The sequence below is a fragment of the Lontra canadensis genome, unplaced genomic scaffold, assembly GCF_010015895.1.
Source record: "Lontra canadensis isolate GAN:19392208 unplaced genomic scaffold, GSC_riverotter_1.0 scaffold36, whole genome shotgun sequence".
Lineage (NCBI taxonomy): Eukaryota > Metazoa > Chordata > Mammalia > Carnivora > Mustelidae > Lontra > Lontra canadensis.
The window spans coordinates 18068605-18084647 of record NW_022631030.1 but is presented as its reverse complement, the minus strand read 5'-3'; the positions used below and the strand labels follow the sequence as shown (position 1 = coordinate 18084647).

Here is a 16043-nt window from a genome sequence, read left to right as displayed (position 1 = left end):
ATGCTGGGTTTAGGTACCGCAAAGCGCTTACCAGAAGAATCCAGGATGTTGTGTGGGCCTCCCCACGAGTCAAACCATCCTGTCCAGTACTCCATCACCATCTTGGGCTGAACCCTCTGCGCATCACAAAATGAGAAGTTAGCTGGCCAAAAGAGGCAAGGGGAAGTTCTTCCTTCAGGGAAATCCCAGCCCTTCTACCCTTCCAAATCTTCCCTGACCACACACTCCTTGCTGTAAGAGCCATCAAAAGCAGTGCACAGGTGAGGACCAAAGGCATCTGCACCAGCTTATCTTCCACATGTGGCCTCCACACTGCAGGTAGAAAGTGGAATGAACTACCAAAGCTGGTGCAGGAGACCCTGATGCCTTAATGTGGTTTTAATGTTACATACGGAGCTGGCAAGAGAACACAGGGATATAAGCCTGCATCAGAATGCAGCATGTACTCTGGGAGACTTTTCCTACATGGCTTTCTGGGTCAAACCACACTTTGCCTATCCTCTCTCAGGGAAAGAGAATGTTCTAACAGGATAATTCCATTTCTGACAGGCAGAAATGGAGACCCCTCAGCTGCTGTTTCCCTTTAGCTGGAAGAGTCAGAGGGCTATAGAGAGGGCCCCTCTCTGAGGTCTAGCTTAAACATAAGTTTACAAAACTGGACACGAAAATCAGGGGGTTATTTAGCACAGTGAGTCATGGTACAGGCCCTGCAGCCTCAGAATCTGGCTCCATACCTTGGCTAGGATGTTTGATAACAATTAAATCCTTAATATTACTTCAGAATACTGCCTTTGGTGCGGGGTTGCCCCAGGGATGTAGAAACGATTCCCAGAACCTTGCTCCACTGTACTGTTACTATGCTGTGTTTGCGGGAGCACCAGAGCATCAGGGGGGAGATATAAGGACTAACATGCTGGTGTTTCAGTTCCACACCAGAGAGCTGTCCTCATTCATCAAGTACTTCCTCCGTTAGTGATGGCCTTACATTTAGAGGGCAACACATACAGAGCAACAAAATCTGGTCCAGACTCATGGGGTAGATTTATTATCTGCTGAGTAGGAGATACCAACCATGCCAGAGGAAAAGCCAAAGTAGTCACAATAATTTTTTTAGCAAGGCTGGTGGCTGTCTACCTCCCAAAAAGGGGATACACTGTACCATGTTTAAGTCCCTAAGGGAGAAGTAGATTCTCTGTGCCACATGTCAATAGTCTCCACAGTTAAGAGGGGGCTCCCTGACTTGAGGGTGCCAGGGTCAAGAACTGGGGCGCCCACCAGCGGCACAGGTCACTGCCTTGCATGTTGTAGTTAAGAGATGAAGTTCTGCCTCAGTCAGACTGTGCTCTGCCTCCTCACGTGCCACTTACTGGGTGCTCTTTTTGTTCTCAAATCTGTCTCCCTAACTACACATCCATGACCACAGTAGTCAGCTGACCTGGTTCCTGGGAGAATTACATGAAATAATGCACATAAAGCCTTTAGCACATGGTGCCTAGCACTTGGAAAGTACTCAAGAAACACTCATGTTAATTATCTCCATCACCAGACATGCACAGGAGGGCGCGGTGGGGTGCTGTTGGACATCCCAAAGATTAGCAGAGCTGCGCCTGTCCTGTTTGATCATCCCAAGCAGACTCTGATCGAAGTCCCCTTTCTTGACGAAAACAGACATCACTGAACTGCGGACAGAAAGGCCGTTTAATGGAGCTTGTCTGTCAGCAGGATGACCCGGCCTGGGTACATAGGTGTGGGGCCCCTATCTAAGGATGACCATAAAGGAAACAACATGAAACCTTGCTTTCCTGGGTGCTTTCCAAATATTACTTCATTTGATCCTCAAACAACCCCATGAGTAGGTACTATCATCATCCCCACTTCACAGAAGTGGAAAGAGAAGCACAGAGAGGTGACACTCTCTATCCAGTAGGCAGAGACTGCTCACAGTGTTCTATACCTGCCTTAGACAGCACTCAAGTACGATTCTATTTAGTTGCTTGGCAATTGTTTCTTTTTGTTTATCTCCCCAGGTAGGTCACAAACCCCATAAGGGCAAAGACCTGCCATCTTAGTCACCACAAGGTAACAGGGCCTAGCCACATTCCACACACAGAGCTGGCACTCAGTCAACACTGGAGGAAGGAAAGAAAGGAAAAAGTGGCTAGACCTGGGCCCTCTGGGAGAAACTGTCTCTCCCTTCACTGGCCTAACAAAGTCTGCCTGGCGTCAGGTCCCATCCTGTCTCTTCTCTTCCTGGTCACCGGCCTTGCACATTCCACTTATCCTCCTAAACTCAGGTATTAGTCACATCATACACACAGGTGGCCCTCATGCTCCACAGCTTCACACTCCCCTGGTGATTTCATATGGATGTGCCTTTGGGCCTACTTCTGCTCCAAGAAATGAACAGGTAGAATGGAGAACAGCCCCAGCATCTCTTCATTTATGGGGGATACTCATGTTCCAATAGCTCCACAGTAGGCCCGGGGAATCAATGCCTACACCTAATAGGTGGTGACAGTTTGGGGCATTCACACCCTTCAGTAAGACAGTGAGAAATGGGGCCCCAGCTCTGTGAATGGGCTGCCACTACCATGGCCAGATCCCACTGGCCTCCTAAGGAGAGACATGTGAACTCAAGAGAAGAGAAATCAATCAGAATAGGATTTAACTATAAATTCCCATCAACCTGAAGGATGTGAACCTTATATTCAGAAACTCCTCTCTTTTGTGACCTGGAACGGCCCAGGCCTCCCATCTTGCTGATGACAATGATATTTCTAGGCCCAGGGGGGTCTTATGGGTTAAGGTCAGACACACACAGTATAGGTCAGGAAAGTTTCTCTCCTCAATCGCAAAATGAGCATATCTGGGGCTAATAGAGTCCACAGAATTCTAGTCCAGAGCCTCTGTGAACACACTAAGCCTAGGCCTCCAAAAAGGGCCCCTTTCTCAAGAGGCAAGAAACCACATCCATGCATCAGTCTATACAACACCACCTTGGAGAAACACTTACACTCCTACAGCGCTTCCCTACCTGAGGGCATGGCAACACAGGGGCCACAGGGGTTGAGAGTCACAGTGCAGAAGCTTGGCTGTGAGGTGAAAGTCTGAGTGAGCCCAGAGTCCTTCTCTCCCAGAGCCCTGGGTATAGCTGTAGGTACCTCACAGCACTGTACACTTCCTGACAGAGGCTCCACTTAGCTCTAGGACTTTCTACACGCACGCCAAGCAGAGCAAACAGCTGCCCCTGGGCCAGACTTACCTGCACACTTAAGAGAAAGTTGGTTAATAACTGCAGTTCATGGTGTGACTGCAAGTTGATGGTGGCCAGCACTGTGAATGGGAAGGAGAAAGAGAAACAAAGCATGTCTTAAAGGCAAGGAGACTTTCTGAGCTAAGCCAGATCTTTCCCAATTTACCGGCAAAATAAATTAACCTTGGCATTGTTTCCCACCTCCAGTTAGAGTTTAGTTCCTCGGATGTCAAGAGATTCATCTAGTTCCTCTCAGAAACTCCACCACTCAGCACAGAGCTTACAGGGCAATCATTCACTAGGCATCTGTTCTTGACTAATGTAATTTTTACAAGCAGAGGGTACATTTCTGGTAATTATTCTTTCATAGGAGCCTAGAGTCTGATCTTTGTTTTGCATCTCAAGCATCTAGTGCAAAGTAATGATCTAAATGAAGACTCCCCTTTTATTTCTTAAATGAGGGCTAATTTTCTATTCCATCCCACAATGTGTCCATTTTTTAGTTTAAAGTTATATATTTTTTTAAGATTTTATTTATTTATTTGACAGAGATCACAAGTAGGCAGAGAGGCAGGCAGAGAGAGAGAGAGAGGAGGAAGCAGGCTCCCTGAAGAGCAGAGAGCCCGATGTGGGGCTCGATCCCAGGACACTGGGATCATGACCTGAGCCGAAGGCAAAGGCTTTAACCCACTGAGCCACCCAGGTGCCCCGAGTTTAAAGTTATATTTTAAATGGCATCAGTGAAAGGTATGCCCAAGAAAGATGTGCTACGTTTGGCCTACCCCAGCTGCAGAACTTGGCTTCTGAGGCTCCTTGCCTGCCTGTTGTCTGCTTGGACAGCAGGCCTCACATGAACTGGGTTTGGCCTGAGCTCCAGCAGGTCTGGGAATGCATGAAAGAGATTAAGCAAGCCTGCCAAGCTGGCTACCCTGATACTCTCCTATTGGACATAAGCTACTGATTACCAGTGATTAAAAACAAACAAACAATACCTGAGGCTCCAGGAGGTTAAATAACTTGCCTCAAGATCACACAACTGGTAAGCAACAGAGTAGGGCTGCAACCCAGACCCATCGGACACTGACCCATTGTCCTGTGATAGCACCATCCTCCAGCAAGCCCCTGGATAAGACCCTACATCCAGACCCCTCCTCACCTAAAGGAGGAACCTCAAAGACAGGAGGCCTGTCTGAAAATAAGCAAGCAGAAATCTCAGGAGTGAACAGGATTAGCATGGCTAACAACATGGCATCTATTCCTAGTCTTCCTGAATCCTCACTAATATAAAAATAAAGGAATCCAAAGGTGGAAGGCCATAAAGAACAATATCTAGAGAGGAGACAAAGCAGAGAGGAAGTTTCAGGAAAATCTCAGGAGGCTGCAAAGAGCAGTGGGTCAGTGAATGGCCCAGGAGAGTGGAAGAAGCTTCAACCAGCTCCCCAATTCCAGCTGCAGTCCTTGTCTCAGATCCCAGGCTCTGTGCAGCCAGGAGCACACTTCCCTCCCCTGCCTCACACACTCCTCAAACCTCTTCTCCACTGGAACCCTACCCCAGGGGACCACATTCTCTGGGAAAGCTGAGGCCACATGTCTCCAGGTTGGAATTGGCACAGCAAAGTGTGAAATAAGGGATGTGCTGCAGATCAGTAAGGGCCATATCAGCCAAAGTATTCCTGTCCATATCTCCTGCTGGCTCCCAGGATAGCTATAGCAACAGACCAAAGGATTTGTCCCTGCAAACACTTAATAGAGCTAAAGACAGTATCTCCAACCACCAACATTTCGCCTTCCCTCCTGGAAAGAGCACACCCCAGCCCAATCACCCCATGGGAAGCACACCTTCCCCAGCCCCTTCTGGCACTCAGCTTCCAACTGGCCATTTAGTGCCTCCTCTTTAAACTGCTCAGTCAAGAGCCAGACAATTGAGAAAATCCCCTCACATGGAAGACTGAGAAGAACTGGTAAATATATATATATATATAACGTAAAATGTCCTCAAAGCAAAGTAAGAAAGATAGGGTCCATTTTAAAAGTATGCCATGAGAAAAGAAATATATTCAAGAAAAACAAGACGCAGGAAATAAGAGAAGGATTACATGACAGAACTTGAGGAAGTCACCCAAAAAGTGGAACTAAAGGGCAGAGATACATCAAAAAGATAAGCAACTTAGAGAATAGATATGAGAGTCCAATCTACAAATAACAGGAGTGATCAAAAGATAGAAAAAAGAAAGGAAAGCATACAAAAAAAATGCACTAACTGGATATTCCACTGGCAAGTACCACAACTGTTGTCAATTCAAATAACGCACAAAAGTTCCACAGAAGAGAAAAAAAAATCCCATACCAAAGAACATCATTGTGAAATACCAGGATACCGAGGATTAAGAGAAAATCCTGTTATTTTCTAGAATGGGAAGGAAACACACACACACACACACACACACACACACACACACCCCAACAACAACATATAAAAGGATCAGGAACCAGAATGTCCTTGTACTTCAGCAGTGACTGCGGGTGCTAGAAAATCTGGGCACAGTGCAGAGAAGGGATGGGGCAGGAGACCCAGAGTTCAGCCTCCCTCCGGTGAAGCCAGGTAGCAGGCTTCCATCAGGTCAGGGGTGGTGGGGTCTCAGACCCACCAAACATGACACAGAATCTGATATATACAGGTATTTGGAACACGTGTGACAGGAGTTTGGGAAATCTTTGGTAAAGGGTTTATTTTATTTTTTAAAAAGATTTTATTTATTTGACAGAGAGATCACAAGTAGGCAGAGAGAGAGAGAGAGAAGCAGGCTTCCTGCTGAGCAGAGAGCCCGATGGGGGACTTGATCCCAGGACCCTGAGATCATGACCTGAGCAGAAGGCAGCGGCTTAACCCACTGAACTACCCAGGCGCCCTAAAGGGTTTGTTTTAAAGAGAAGGTGTAGGGAACACCTAAAATTAATGTAACGTGTGTCAGCTGTGTGTGTGTCAAGTCAAATCTTTAAAAATAACAATAAAAGAGAAAGGGGAGAGAAAAGAGAATTGAAAAGAAAAATAAACGGGATAAATACACCGAAAGTGAAAACTAACCCCACCGAAAGCGAGTCATTTCACAAATACTGCCCCGAACACCGCTCGCACCGCAGCACCCACCGGGTCAGAATAGCCGGAAGGCACCGGCCAGGGTCGCGGCTGGGGAGGAGGAGGAGGAGAAGGAGGAGGCAGCATTTCTGGTATCTTTACTTTACACTTTACTTTAATTACGTTTTTAAGTAATTGAGAAAAGTTCTGCGGACAGCAGGCAGAGCTCAGGAGGTCAGGGCTAGGGTGCATGGCCCCGGGAGGGAAAGGAGGGAAGGGCGGGCGGGGGGTCGCCAACGCGGGGGGTAGAAGAGGGTAAGGAGATGAAGGGGTACGCGGGGCGGGGCGTCGGGGAGGGAGGCGGCACCGAGAGGGCGGAGGCAGGGAGACAGGCAAGGCAGGGGCGGAGGCACGGCGTGGAGGGTTGGAGGGAGGCGGCACCTAGAGAACAGAGGCTGGGAGGCGCGGAGGGCGAGGAGACGGGTAGGGGGCGAGGAGACGGGTGGGGGGCGGGGAGGGGTGCGGAGGCGGGGAGGGGTGCGGAGGCGGAGAGGCGGGGAGGCCCCCTCTGTTTAAAAAGGGGGGTGGGGGCGGCGGGGGGGGGATGCGGGTGGGGGGCGGGAGCGGGGAGTGGGGCACGGCGGGGGCGGGCCTTGGAGGAGGGCCTGGAGTCCCACGGCCAGCCTCGCTGACTCCCTCCATGCCCTGGAGGCCTTGCTCAGGACCGTGCTGACGCGCTAAACCTGTGCAGCAGTCTCCAAAAGAGACTTGCCTACCGGCCCTGGCCGCAGCCCCTCCCAGGCCCCCCGGAAGGACTGGGCCGGCGGAGGCTTTGGAAGCGGACAGAAGGGGACAAGTGCCATCGCGTGGAAGTGGCGGGAATCGCTGCTGGTCCTTGAGAAACCCAGTGGGTTTGGGGAAAGGGACTGACTTCTCTTGCACATTCATCCAAGTCACACCCTGAGTGGCCCCCGCAGGCCGTCGCTGGCCTAGGGCTGCAGAGATGAAAGGCCCTATCTGTTCAGTCTAGTAGAGGGGAGGGCGACGCCGAAGGAACCGGAACCGCGGCGTCTGGCCATGCAGTAAGCTGGTGGGAGCCCTCAGGAAGCATCAGGCAGCTGATAGGAGGCCCTTCCACCACCATCGTCCTTATGAGCATGAACCATGTCCAGGCACAGGGGCACAGCCAAACAAGAGGGAATCCAGGCCCTGGTGGAACTTACAGCCGCAAACAGGTAAATAAAACAAAGAAACTATCTAGAATGTTAGAAGGCAAAAATAAAGCAGGGCCGAGGGGCTGGGTGAACTCCAGAAGCAGCTGTATTTCAAATGGGTGCTCAGGGGAAGCCTCACTATGAGGTGACCAGGCAGAAAAGTGGGAGGATAGGGAACAGCCATAAATGGCTCTGCAGGAAGGCTGGGGGTGTCCAGTATGTTCCAGAAACAGATAGGAAGCCAGGAGGACAGTGGAACAGGATGGCAGGGGGAAGGGGACCAGGAGACACCTAGACAGGTCACAGAGGTCAAAGGCCAAAGGAGGGCCTTTGAGGACTTTCTCATAACTTGTGCTTCAGTCTGAGGAAGGCAAGGTAAACCTGCAGTTAAGGTGAGGCCTGAGGGGATCCAAATGACATTTGCAAATGCTGTCATGTTGAGAAAAAGTTGTGCAGGCGTCAACAGTGAAGAAAGATCAGTTCAGTGCTGTTTCAACAATGCACATGAAAATGATGGTTATAGCGGAAGTGGTAAAACTTACTTGGATCTGGATAAATTTGAAGATAAAACTAAAGATAAAAAGGATTTGCTGGGGCACCTGGGTGGCTCAGTGGGTTAAAGCCTCTGCCTTCAGCTCAGGTCATGATCTCAGGGTCCTGGGATCGAGCCCCGCATCGGGCTCTCTGCTCAGCAGGGACCCTGCTTCCTCCTCTCTCTCTGCCTTCCCTTCTGCCTACTTGTGATCTCTGGCTGTCAAATAAATAAATAAAATCTTTAAAAAAAAAAAAAAAAGGATTTGCTGTGTGTCACGCATACCCTGAGAGTGCCTACAAAGTTTAGGGCCTGGGCAACTGGGGGAAATGGAATTGCAATTTACTGAGAAAAAGACTGAAAGTGGGGCAGGCCCTGGGAGGAAGACAGTTCAGTTCCTGGCAGGTTCCAGCGATACGAGCAGACTTTCTGGGGTGCTGTATGCAATAGGCAGATGTACACCTGAGGCAAGAGTTCAGGAAGGTCGCTCATGGTGATATGCGTCTCACACTCATCAGCACACACATCAGGCTTAAAGGCACCTAGATCATATCACCAGGGTGGTGAATGTAAGGAAAGGAGGAACATTCATTCCAAGAAGTGAGGGGTAAAAAATTTAAATATCAGAACTCAGGGACAGAGAAGTGACCAGTGGGAGATATCAGTTAGGAATAGCCTGTGAGGTCAGAGAAAAACCAAGAAATTGGGTCTCAGACACCAAGGAAGAAAAACACTTCAAGGGAAAGAGATTGATGGTTGCTGACAAAATCAGAGAGGTCAGAGGCGACAAGGACAAGCATTTAAATTTGAAACATGGAAGTCCCTGGCAACCCTGAAAAGAACAGCGGCAGTGAAATGGCAAGGGTAACATGACCGCCACGGTTTAAGAGAGATGGAAAGGAAACAGACTGTAGCAGCCATTGAGCATGGCATGGGGAGATCTCTTGAAAGGAGAGCAGAGAAACACAGCAGCCTCTGGATAGGGAAATGAGCCAATAGAGTTGTTTTAGAAGAGAGAAATAACAACATGTTTATATGCTGATGGGAATGACCCAATAGAGAGAGAAAATCTGATGACCCAGGGCAGAAGCAGGAGTTGCTGGAGCAATGTCCTTGAGTAGCTCAGGGACAAGGGGCTTAGTGCACAAGGGTGAAGCTGGGCCAGTGCCTCTACAGTAACAGAAAGAGACAGAAAGAGTAAGGGGAACAGATGCCCTGTACTACTGTATAATTGCTGCCCAGCCAGCTGCCATCACCACAGGGGCTGGACAGTGGTCAGCCATCTCCATGATTTTGGCAGGGTTTGACTAAGCCACCCTAACAGGACACCCCATCCTGATTCATCTGCTCTGCCTTCTCTGTGGACATTCAAAAAGACCTTCCTTTAGGATGACCAACTCACCATTCCCGTCTTGCAGTTTGCAGAGCACTATTAGTGTCCTGAGAGAGTGCTCAGCAGAAGTGGGAGACCAGAGATCCGTCTGCCACAGATCCTCCAACCCTCTGAGGCCCAGAGCTTCAGGCCCGATGCCATGCAAATGGGAGAAGCTCAGACATCAGGGAAACTCCACTGGTGGCCCAGGCCATTTGGGGAAGAATGCAGAGTGAGGCTAGGGTGCTGCCTCCCACCCTCCCCCCGCACAGCTTCCAGGCAGGCACCTCCATCCATGACTCCCTTTTGCAGGCCATCCTTGTTGTCGGAAGTCAACAGCAATTCCACAATACCTCGGTCCTCCAAGGCCTGTGGGGGGAAAAGAAAACAAGTCAATAAACAAGTTCCTCAGAGTTGGGAAGGGACAGTTAGAAAGGAAAGAAGGAAAGTTTCAAAATAAAGCATTTACTTCACCATGGAAAGTGGACAGAAACCTATCCTGTTTATGCTCAACATGTTCAACAAAGCTCCTATCAGCTGAAGTCCAGCGGAGGAAAGGGCAGGGCTGTCAGACTCTGGAATCCCTTGGCTGCCACAGATCTGTTGAGGGGCCAGTTCTCGCTAATGTGCTGTTCCTAGATGGGCCTATGCAGAGGCCAGCTTGCAGGGGGTCCATGAGCAGGTCAGGACCTCCTGACCCTCCTGACCCTCCAGCTCCCCCCACATCAGAAAGAAGCAGCCCATTCCTCCCCTACACTGGGCAAGGGTGGGCTCTGTTCAACACAGTCACATGCCCAAGACATGCTGCATGTGCCCAGTAAAACAGGAAGATCTCCTCGAAAGTTTTCAATCAAATGAAGAAGTAGAAGAAGCACACGCTGTGCTGAAAGACAGTAACCATTTTACTACTCAGAGTAACTGCTACATTTATGAACCACTTACAATCATGGCAGGCCTTTTGCTAAATACATAGACTGTCCTATTCACTCTTCTCAATTAATAACTATACAGACAAAGAGCCTCAAAGAGGTTGGACAAAGTGTTAAGGGATACAGAGCAAATAAGATAGTATGGACCTGAATCCAGAGTCTGTTCACCTTGGAAGGCTCTGCTCTCGGGCTGTGGGCTCTTCTGGATCAGAAACCCCAGCAAGGGGAACTGTCCTCTAATTTTCCCTGCAGATATTTTGACAAGACTACTTATTTTAACCAAATTCTTTGGGAAATAGGTGAGATAGAGATAATCCAGTAGGTACATAATGTTCATGTCCAAAACCTACAAGCAGAGGGGGCCCTAATTCTCAGAAACAACAGAAGCTGCAGAAGTTCAATTCATTAAGCAGGGTGAGATTTTTATTAAAATCTGGACTCGGCACCTCACAACTCTCGACCCAGTCATTTGCCGATATATAACAGGCTTTGCCTCAGTTCCTACCTTACACATACAGCATCGTGTCGGTTGGGAGGGTGTAACCTTCTTTTACAGCTATACTATTTACACTTGACTTTTCACAAGCATTATTTTATTGACTGCATACCATAAGGGGTAATTACTATTTCCTGAGCACCAGTGAACTGTCAAACAGAGGTAGGGGTCTTGTGTCTGTAATCTCACTTCATTCCCAGAGCAGCCTTGGATAAAGGCATTCTTAACTCCACTGAGCACATGATGAAGCTAAGGCTCAAAAAGGTCAGGTGTTCGACCCAAGGTCATCCTATGCTGATGGTGTCTGTATATCTTCAATATCCAGGAAAAGCTGCATGGCAGCTCTAGGAGGGGATCCTCCCAAGAGCTCAGGATGACGGAGGATGACAGAAGCTGCAGCTTCTCTTTGTGCATCTGTCTCACATGTGGATGCCTTCCCCAGACACCAAGGAAGTTGAACTGGAGAAGCCCCTGAAGGGATTGCACTCTCCCCTCCACCCATCAGCAGAGCTCTCCTTCTCTACAGCTCAGGACACAGTAAACACCTTCTGGAGAAACCCCAGCATTTGAGAGACAGTCCAAGGAAAGGAGTTACAGAAGCCCTCCAATCCTGAGGCCTGGCTGGGATCTTTCTAGCTAATTCAAAGGCAAAGAGGAAGCTGGAAGTGTGATCTAAACAGGCTGCAGTTGGGCTTGACTATCAGAATGGAAGCTGATTCTGGAGCTCCCCTTCCCAGCTTTGGGAATGCCTCTTCCTGGAGACAGGCTTGCTCCCTAGAGACAGGGCTTTCTGCAGGTGATAAGAAGGGGGCAAGACTACATGAGAGCCTATAAGCTGGAGTGCTTGAGCCTGTGTGCAGGGACTGAAGTAATTTCCAAATGGAAAATGAATCTGCCTATGGCAGCAGAAGAGATGCTGACATCAAGGGCCAAAGCTAAAGCAGCTTTAATTAGGTGGATTCCCTAAGGCCACTTACCATTTCCTCAACCCACACCATGGCCTGTCCTTCTAAGTACTATAAAACCACTGCCAATAATCTATCAAAGTCTTATTTACTGACTACTTACTATATGGCTAGAATAGTCCTCAGCCAAGTGATCTCACACACATGCACAATTCAGAGAGGCAAATTTTCTCATTAGTCCAACTTCAAAGAAGAGAAAATGGAGGTTTAGAAAAATTAAGGCATTTGCTCAAGGCCTTAGCTACAAATGGATAGAAACCAGAGCAGAGTATATCCCTGTTCTTTCAAGTGTCATCTAGCCCTGCCCTACCCTGATCTGCCACACATTAAATCAGTGGTTCTCAAAATAACCCACACATTGGAATAAGAACCCAGAGATTCTTATTTAATTGGTATGGTAGATGGCCTGGGCACAGGGATTTTTAAAGTGATGTTCACATGTTTAAAGTGATGTTTAAGTTCACATGAAGCTGGGAACCCTTGCATTAGATGCTGGAATGAGAGCAGCCTCTACAGAGAGACTTCACTAGTCATCACACTCAATGAAACTTTATTTTCATCCCTTTATTTTCAGCCACTGCAATACCATATATGTACTACAACCCACAATTAGACTCAATTGATAAATGGTGATAAAAGTGATGACACCACTGAAATAAAAGTATGGTGAAAGGATTCACTAATTAATAAATGGTGCTAGGAAATTAATAAATGGTGCTAGGAAATGTGGTATTAATATGAGAAAAGAATTAGACCAACATGTCACATCATAGCCCATACTACATTTCAGAGGAAGGAATATGAAGAAATAAACCAAACTGACTCTTACTTTCTTGATGTAAGGCATATAGGCGGGGTCTTTGTTATAGGAACCATATTCATTCTCCACCTGCACAGCAATGATGGGGCCTCCATGCTTATACTGGGGAAAGAGATAAATAATCAAAAGCTGAGTTTGTAGTGGAAACTGTACTAATTTCACCACACTTATCACCAGTTACCAGCAAAAAATTCCATTTGAAAGCAAAAGTCTCAAAAGATTTGGTAATATAATTGAGAAGGATGTCAGTAAGACACAGAGTAGGTAGGGAGTTCCAGGTCCTCATTCCCTTATGGGAACATCGAATAAACAATTATAGACCGACTAAAATAACTTTTTAAGAGCTCTGGAAATGTTTAAGCAAATCAAGAAAAATGCATGTTTAAAAGCATAAGAAATCTCCTGGTGTTTTTCCTCACCCTTGCCCCACCTCCTCGCTGGCATAGCATGGCATAGTCAGAAAAAAGCAACCCAATCCCCAGTTCCCTCCCTGAAGACAGAAGGAGCAAAATGGAACTTGTTTGCAATATTCTGGACTGTCTGTAGGCTTCCCAGTAGACTAGTTTCTGTCTCATCTGACTTGGAGCTCATACAGGAAATGGCATAGCTTGGACCTCAGGTTGGAAACAATACAAGGCAATGAAGATCACAACATGTGAAAATTTCAGGGGGTCTAAAGGCCCATGTATGCCAGGTACAAGGGGTTATAGGTAGAGGAATATGATAGAACACCTAAGGCCACAAAAAAAAGAAAGAAAGAAAGAAAGAAAGAAAGAAAGAAAGAAAGAAAGAAAGAAAAGAAACTGAGGTGAGACTCTTTGGGAAATTAAGATATGTAAAAGTAGCCAGGGAAAATTAGGAGGAAAAAAAGGTGGCACACACACACAGGCCAGACTAGACACATACCCAGAAAACATCTGAGAAGATCTAAAGCCATCACTCCATTGTGATCTTAATGCTTAGGAGCCCGCCAAATAATGAAGGTGTTCCCTGCTAGTCTGTAAAGACTGAGAGAGGTAACTGTTGTTTCAAATGACCAATTTTCAACAACAACAACAACAACAAACACAGGCAAAGAAACAGCATAACATAGCTCATTCAAAAGGATAAAGTATATCTCTAGAAACATTCTTTAAAGAACACACACTGGACTTACTAGACAAAGATTTTAAAACACACACACACACACACACACACACACACACATACACATTTTTTTTTTTTCAAAGAGCTAAAGAAAACATAGACAAAGACATCAGGAAGAGGCTATATCAGCAAAGTGAAAATATCAGTAAAGAGAAAGTATTAAAAAAATAAAATTTCTGCAGCTGAAAAATACAGTATCTGAATAGAAAAATTCACCATAGAAGTTCAACAATGGATTCAAACAGGAAGAATGGGAAAACTTGAAGACAAGTCATTTTAAATTATTCCGTCTGTAGAGCAAAAAGTGACAGAATGGGGAAAAGTGAACAGAACCTGAGGGACATACACAACATCAATAAGCAGATAAATATACACATTGCAGAAATCCCAAAAAGAAGAAAGAAACAGGACAGAGAGATTATTTGAAGAATTAATGTCTGGAAACCTCTCAAATTTGAGGAGACATAGATATACAAATCCAAGAATCTTCAGTTAACTCCAGGTAGCATTAACAAAAAGACCAAACCAAGACACATTACAATCAAACTGTCAGAGCCAAAGACAAAAAGAGATTCTTGACAGGAGCAAGAGAAAAGCAACTTGACATGTATGAATGATCCCCAATAAGACTATCAGTGGATATCTCACCAGAAATCTTGCAGGGCAGTGACAGAAGGATGATATAGTCAAAGGGCTGAAGGGAAAGGAAAAAAAACAAAAAACAAAAACCCTATCAACCAAGAATTCTACATCCAGTATAACTGTCCTTCAAAAAATGAGGGAGAAATTAAGACATTCTCAAATAAAAGTTGAGGGAGTTTGATAACACTAGAATTGACTTATGAGAAAGGCTACACAGAATCCCTCAAGTTGAATGAAAAGATGCTAGACAGTGGCTTGAAGCCACAGGAAAATACAAAGTTCTCCAATAGAGGTGAATGTCAAAAAGAATGAAACCTTGCCATTTGCAACAATGTGGATATAACTAGAGGGTATTATGGTGAACAAAATAAGTCAGTCAGAGAAAGACAAATACCATACAGGGAGGTAGAGGTGTAAAGGAGTAGTTTTTGTGTGTAACTGAAGTTTAGTTGGCACCGATATAAAATAGAGTGTCATAACTTTAGGACAGTATCTGTAATCTCCACAGTAACCACAACGAAAATACTATAGAATATACACAAAAGAAATGAAAAGGGAATTAAAACTTGTAATTATAAAAAAACAACTAAATACAAAGGAAATTAGTAATGGAGGAACTACGGGAAAGAAAAGCTATAAAACATAGAGAAAACAAACAAAAAATGACCAAAGTAAATGTTTCCCTATCGATAATTCCTTTAAATGTAAATGGACTAAATTTCCTAATGAAAAGACTTAGATTTCGACTCGAACAATGCTATAGATCAAATGAACCTAACAAATACATAGAGAACAGTCCATCCAATAACACAATACACATTTTTCTCAAATGTATACAAATGGAACATTCTCCAAGACAGATCATATGTTAGGCCACAACACAAGTTTTAATCATTTTAAAAGACTGAAGTCATATAATGTATCTTTTCCGATCACAACAGAATGAAACTAGAAACCAACAGCAAAAAGAACAATGAAAAACTCACATCTCAAATTCCCAGAAATATGTGGGAATAAAACAACACACTCTTAAAAACAACCAATGATTCAAAGAAATCAGGAAATATCTTGAGACAAATGAAAATAAAAATTCAACATAAACTTACAGGATGCAGCAAAAATGGTGTTAAGAGGGAAATTTATACCAGTAAACACATTAAAAAGGAAGAAAGGGTCTTAGGTCAACATCTAACTTTTCACCTTAGGGAACTAGAAAAAAGAAACAAACTAAACTCAAAGGTAGCAGACGGAAGGAAATAATAAAGATTAGAATAGCGACAATAATAGGTAATTAAAAAAAAAAAAACAGAGAAAAAACAACAAAACCAAGAGTTAGTTCTTTGGAAAGATTAACAAAATTGACAAAACTTTAGTAAGACTAACTAGCATAGCAACATTATTCACAATAGGCAGAAGCAACCTAGGTGTCCATTCATGAATGAGTGGATAAAATGTGATACAGACATACAAAAATTATAATTCTGTCTTAAAAAGGAAGGAAATTCTGACACCTGCTATACGTGCTACAACACGAATGAACCTTGAAGACATGCTAAGTAAAAGAAGCCAGTCATAACAGGACAAACACTATAATTTTA

At 45.6% G+C, this 16043-nt stretch overlaps 1 protein-coding gene across 2 annotated transcripts in view; it reads right to left on the bottom strand.

Moving 5' to 3' along the window:
* LOC116874314 (beta-galactosidase-1-like protein 2) overlaps window positions 1-16043 on the bottom strand; it is a 47423-nt gene that overhangs the window by 11443 nt on the left and 19937 nt on the right. For both annotated transcript variants that reach the window (XM_032868984.1, XM_032868983.1), the window contains exons 6-9: window positions 12667-12759; window positions 9735-9816; window positions 3263-3333; window positions 32-116 (exon numbers count right to left, since the gene is read on the bottom strand). In XM_032868984.1, the coding sequence (XP_032724875.1) occupies window positions 32-116; window positions 3263-3333; window positions 9735-9816; window positions 12667-12759 (331 nt within the window). The remainder of the gene's footprint in view (window positions 1-31; window positions 117-3262; window positions 3334-9734; window positions 9817-12666; window positions 12760-16043) is intronic.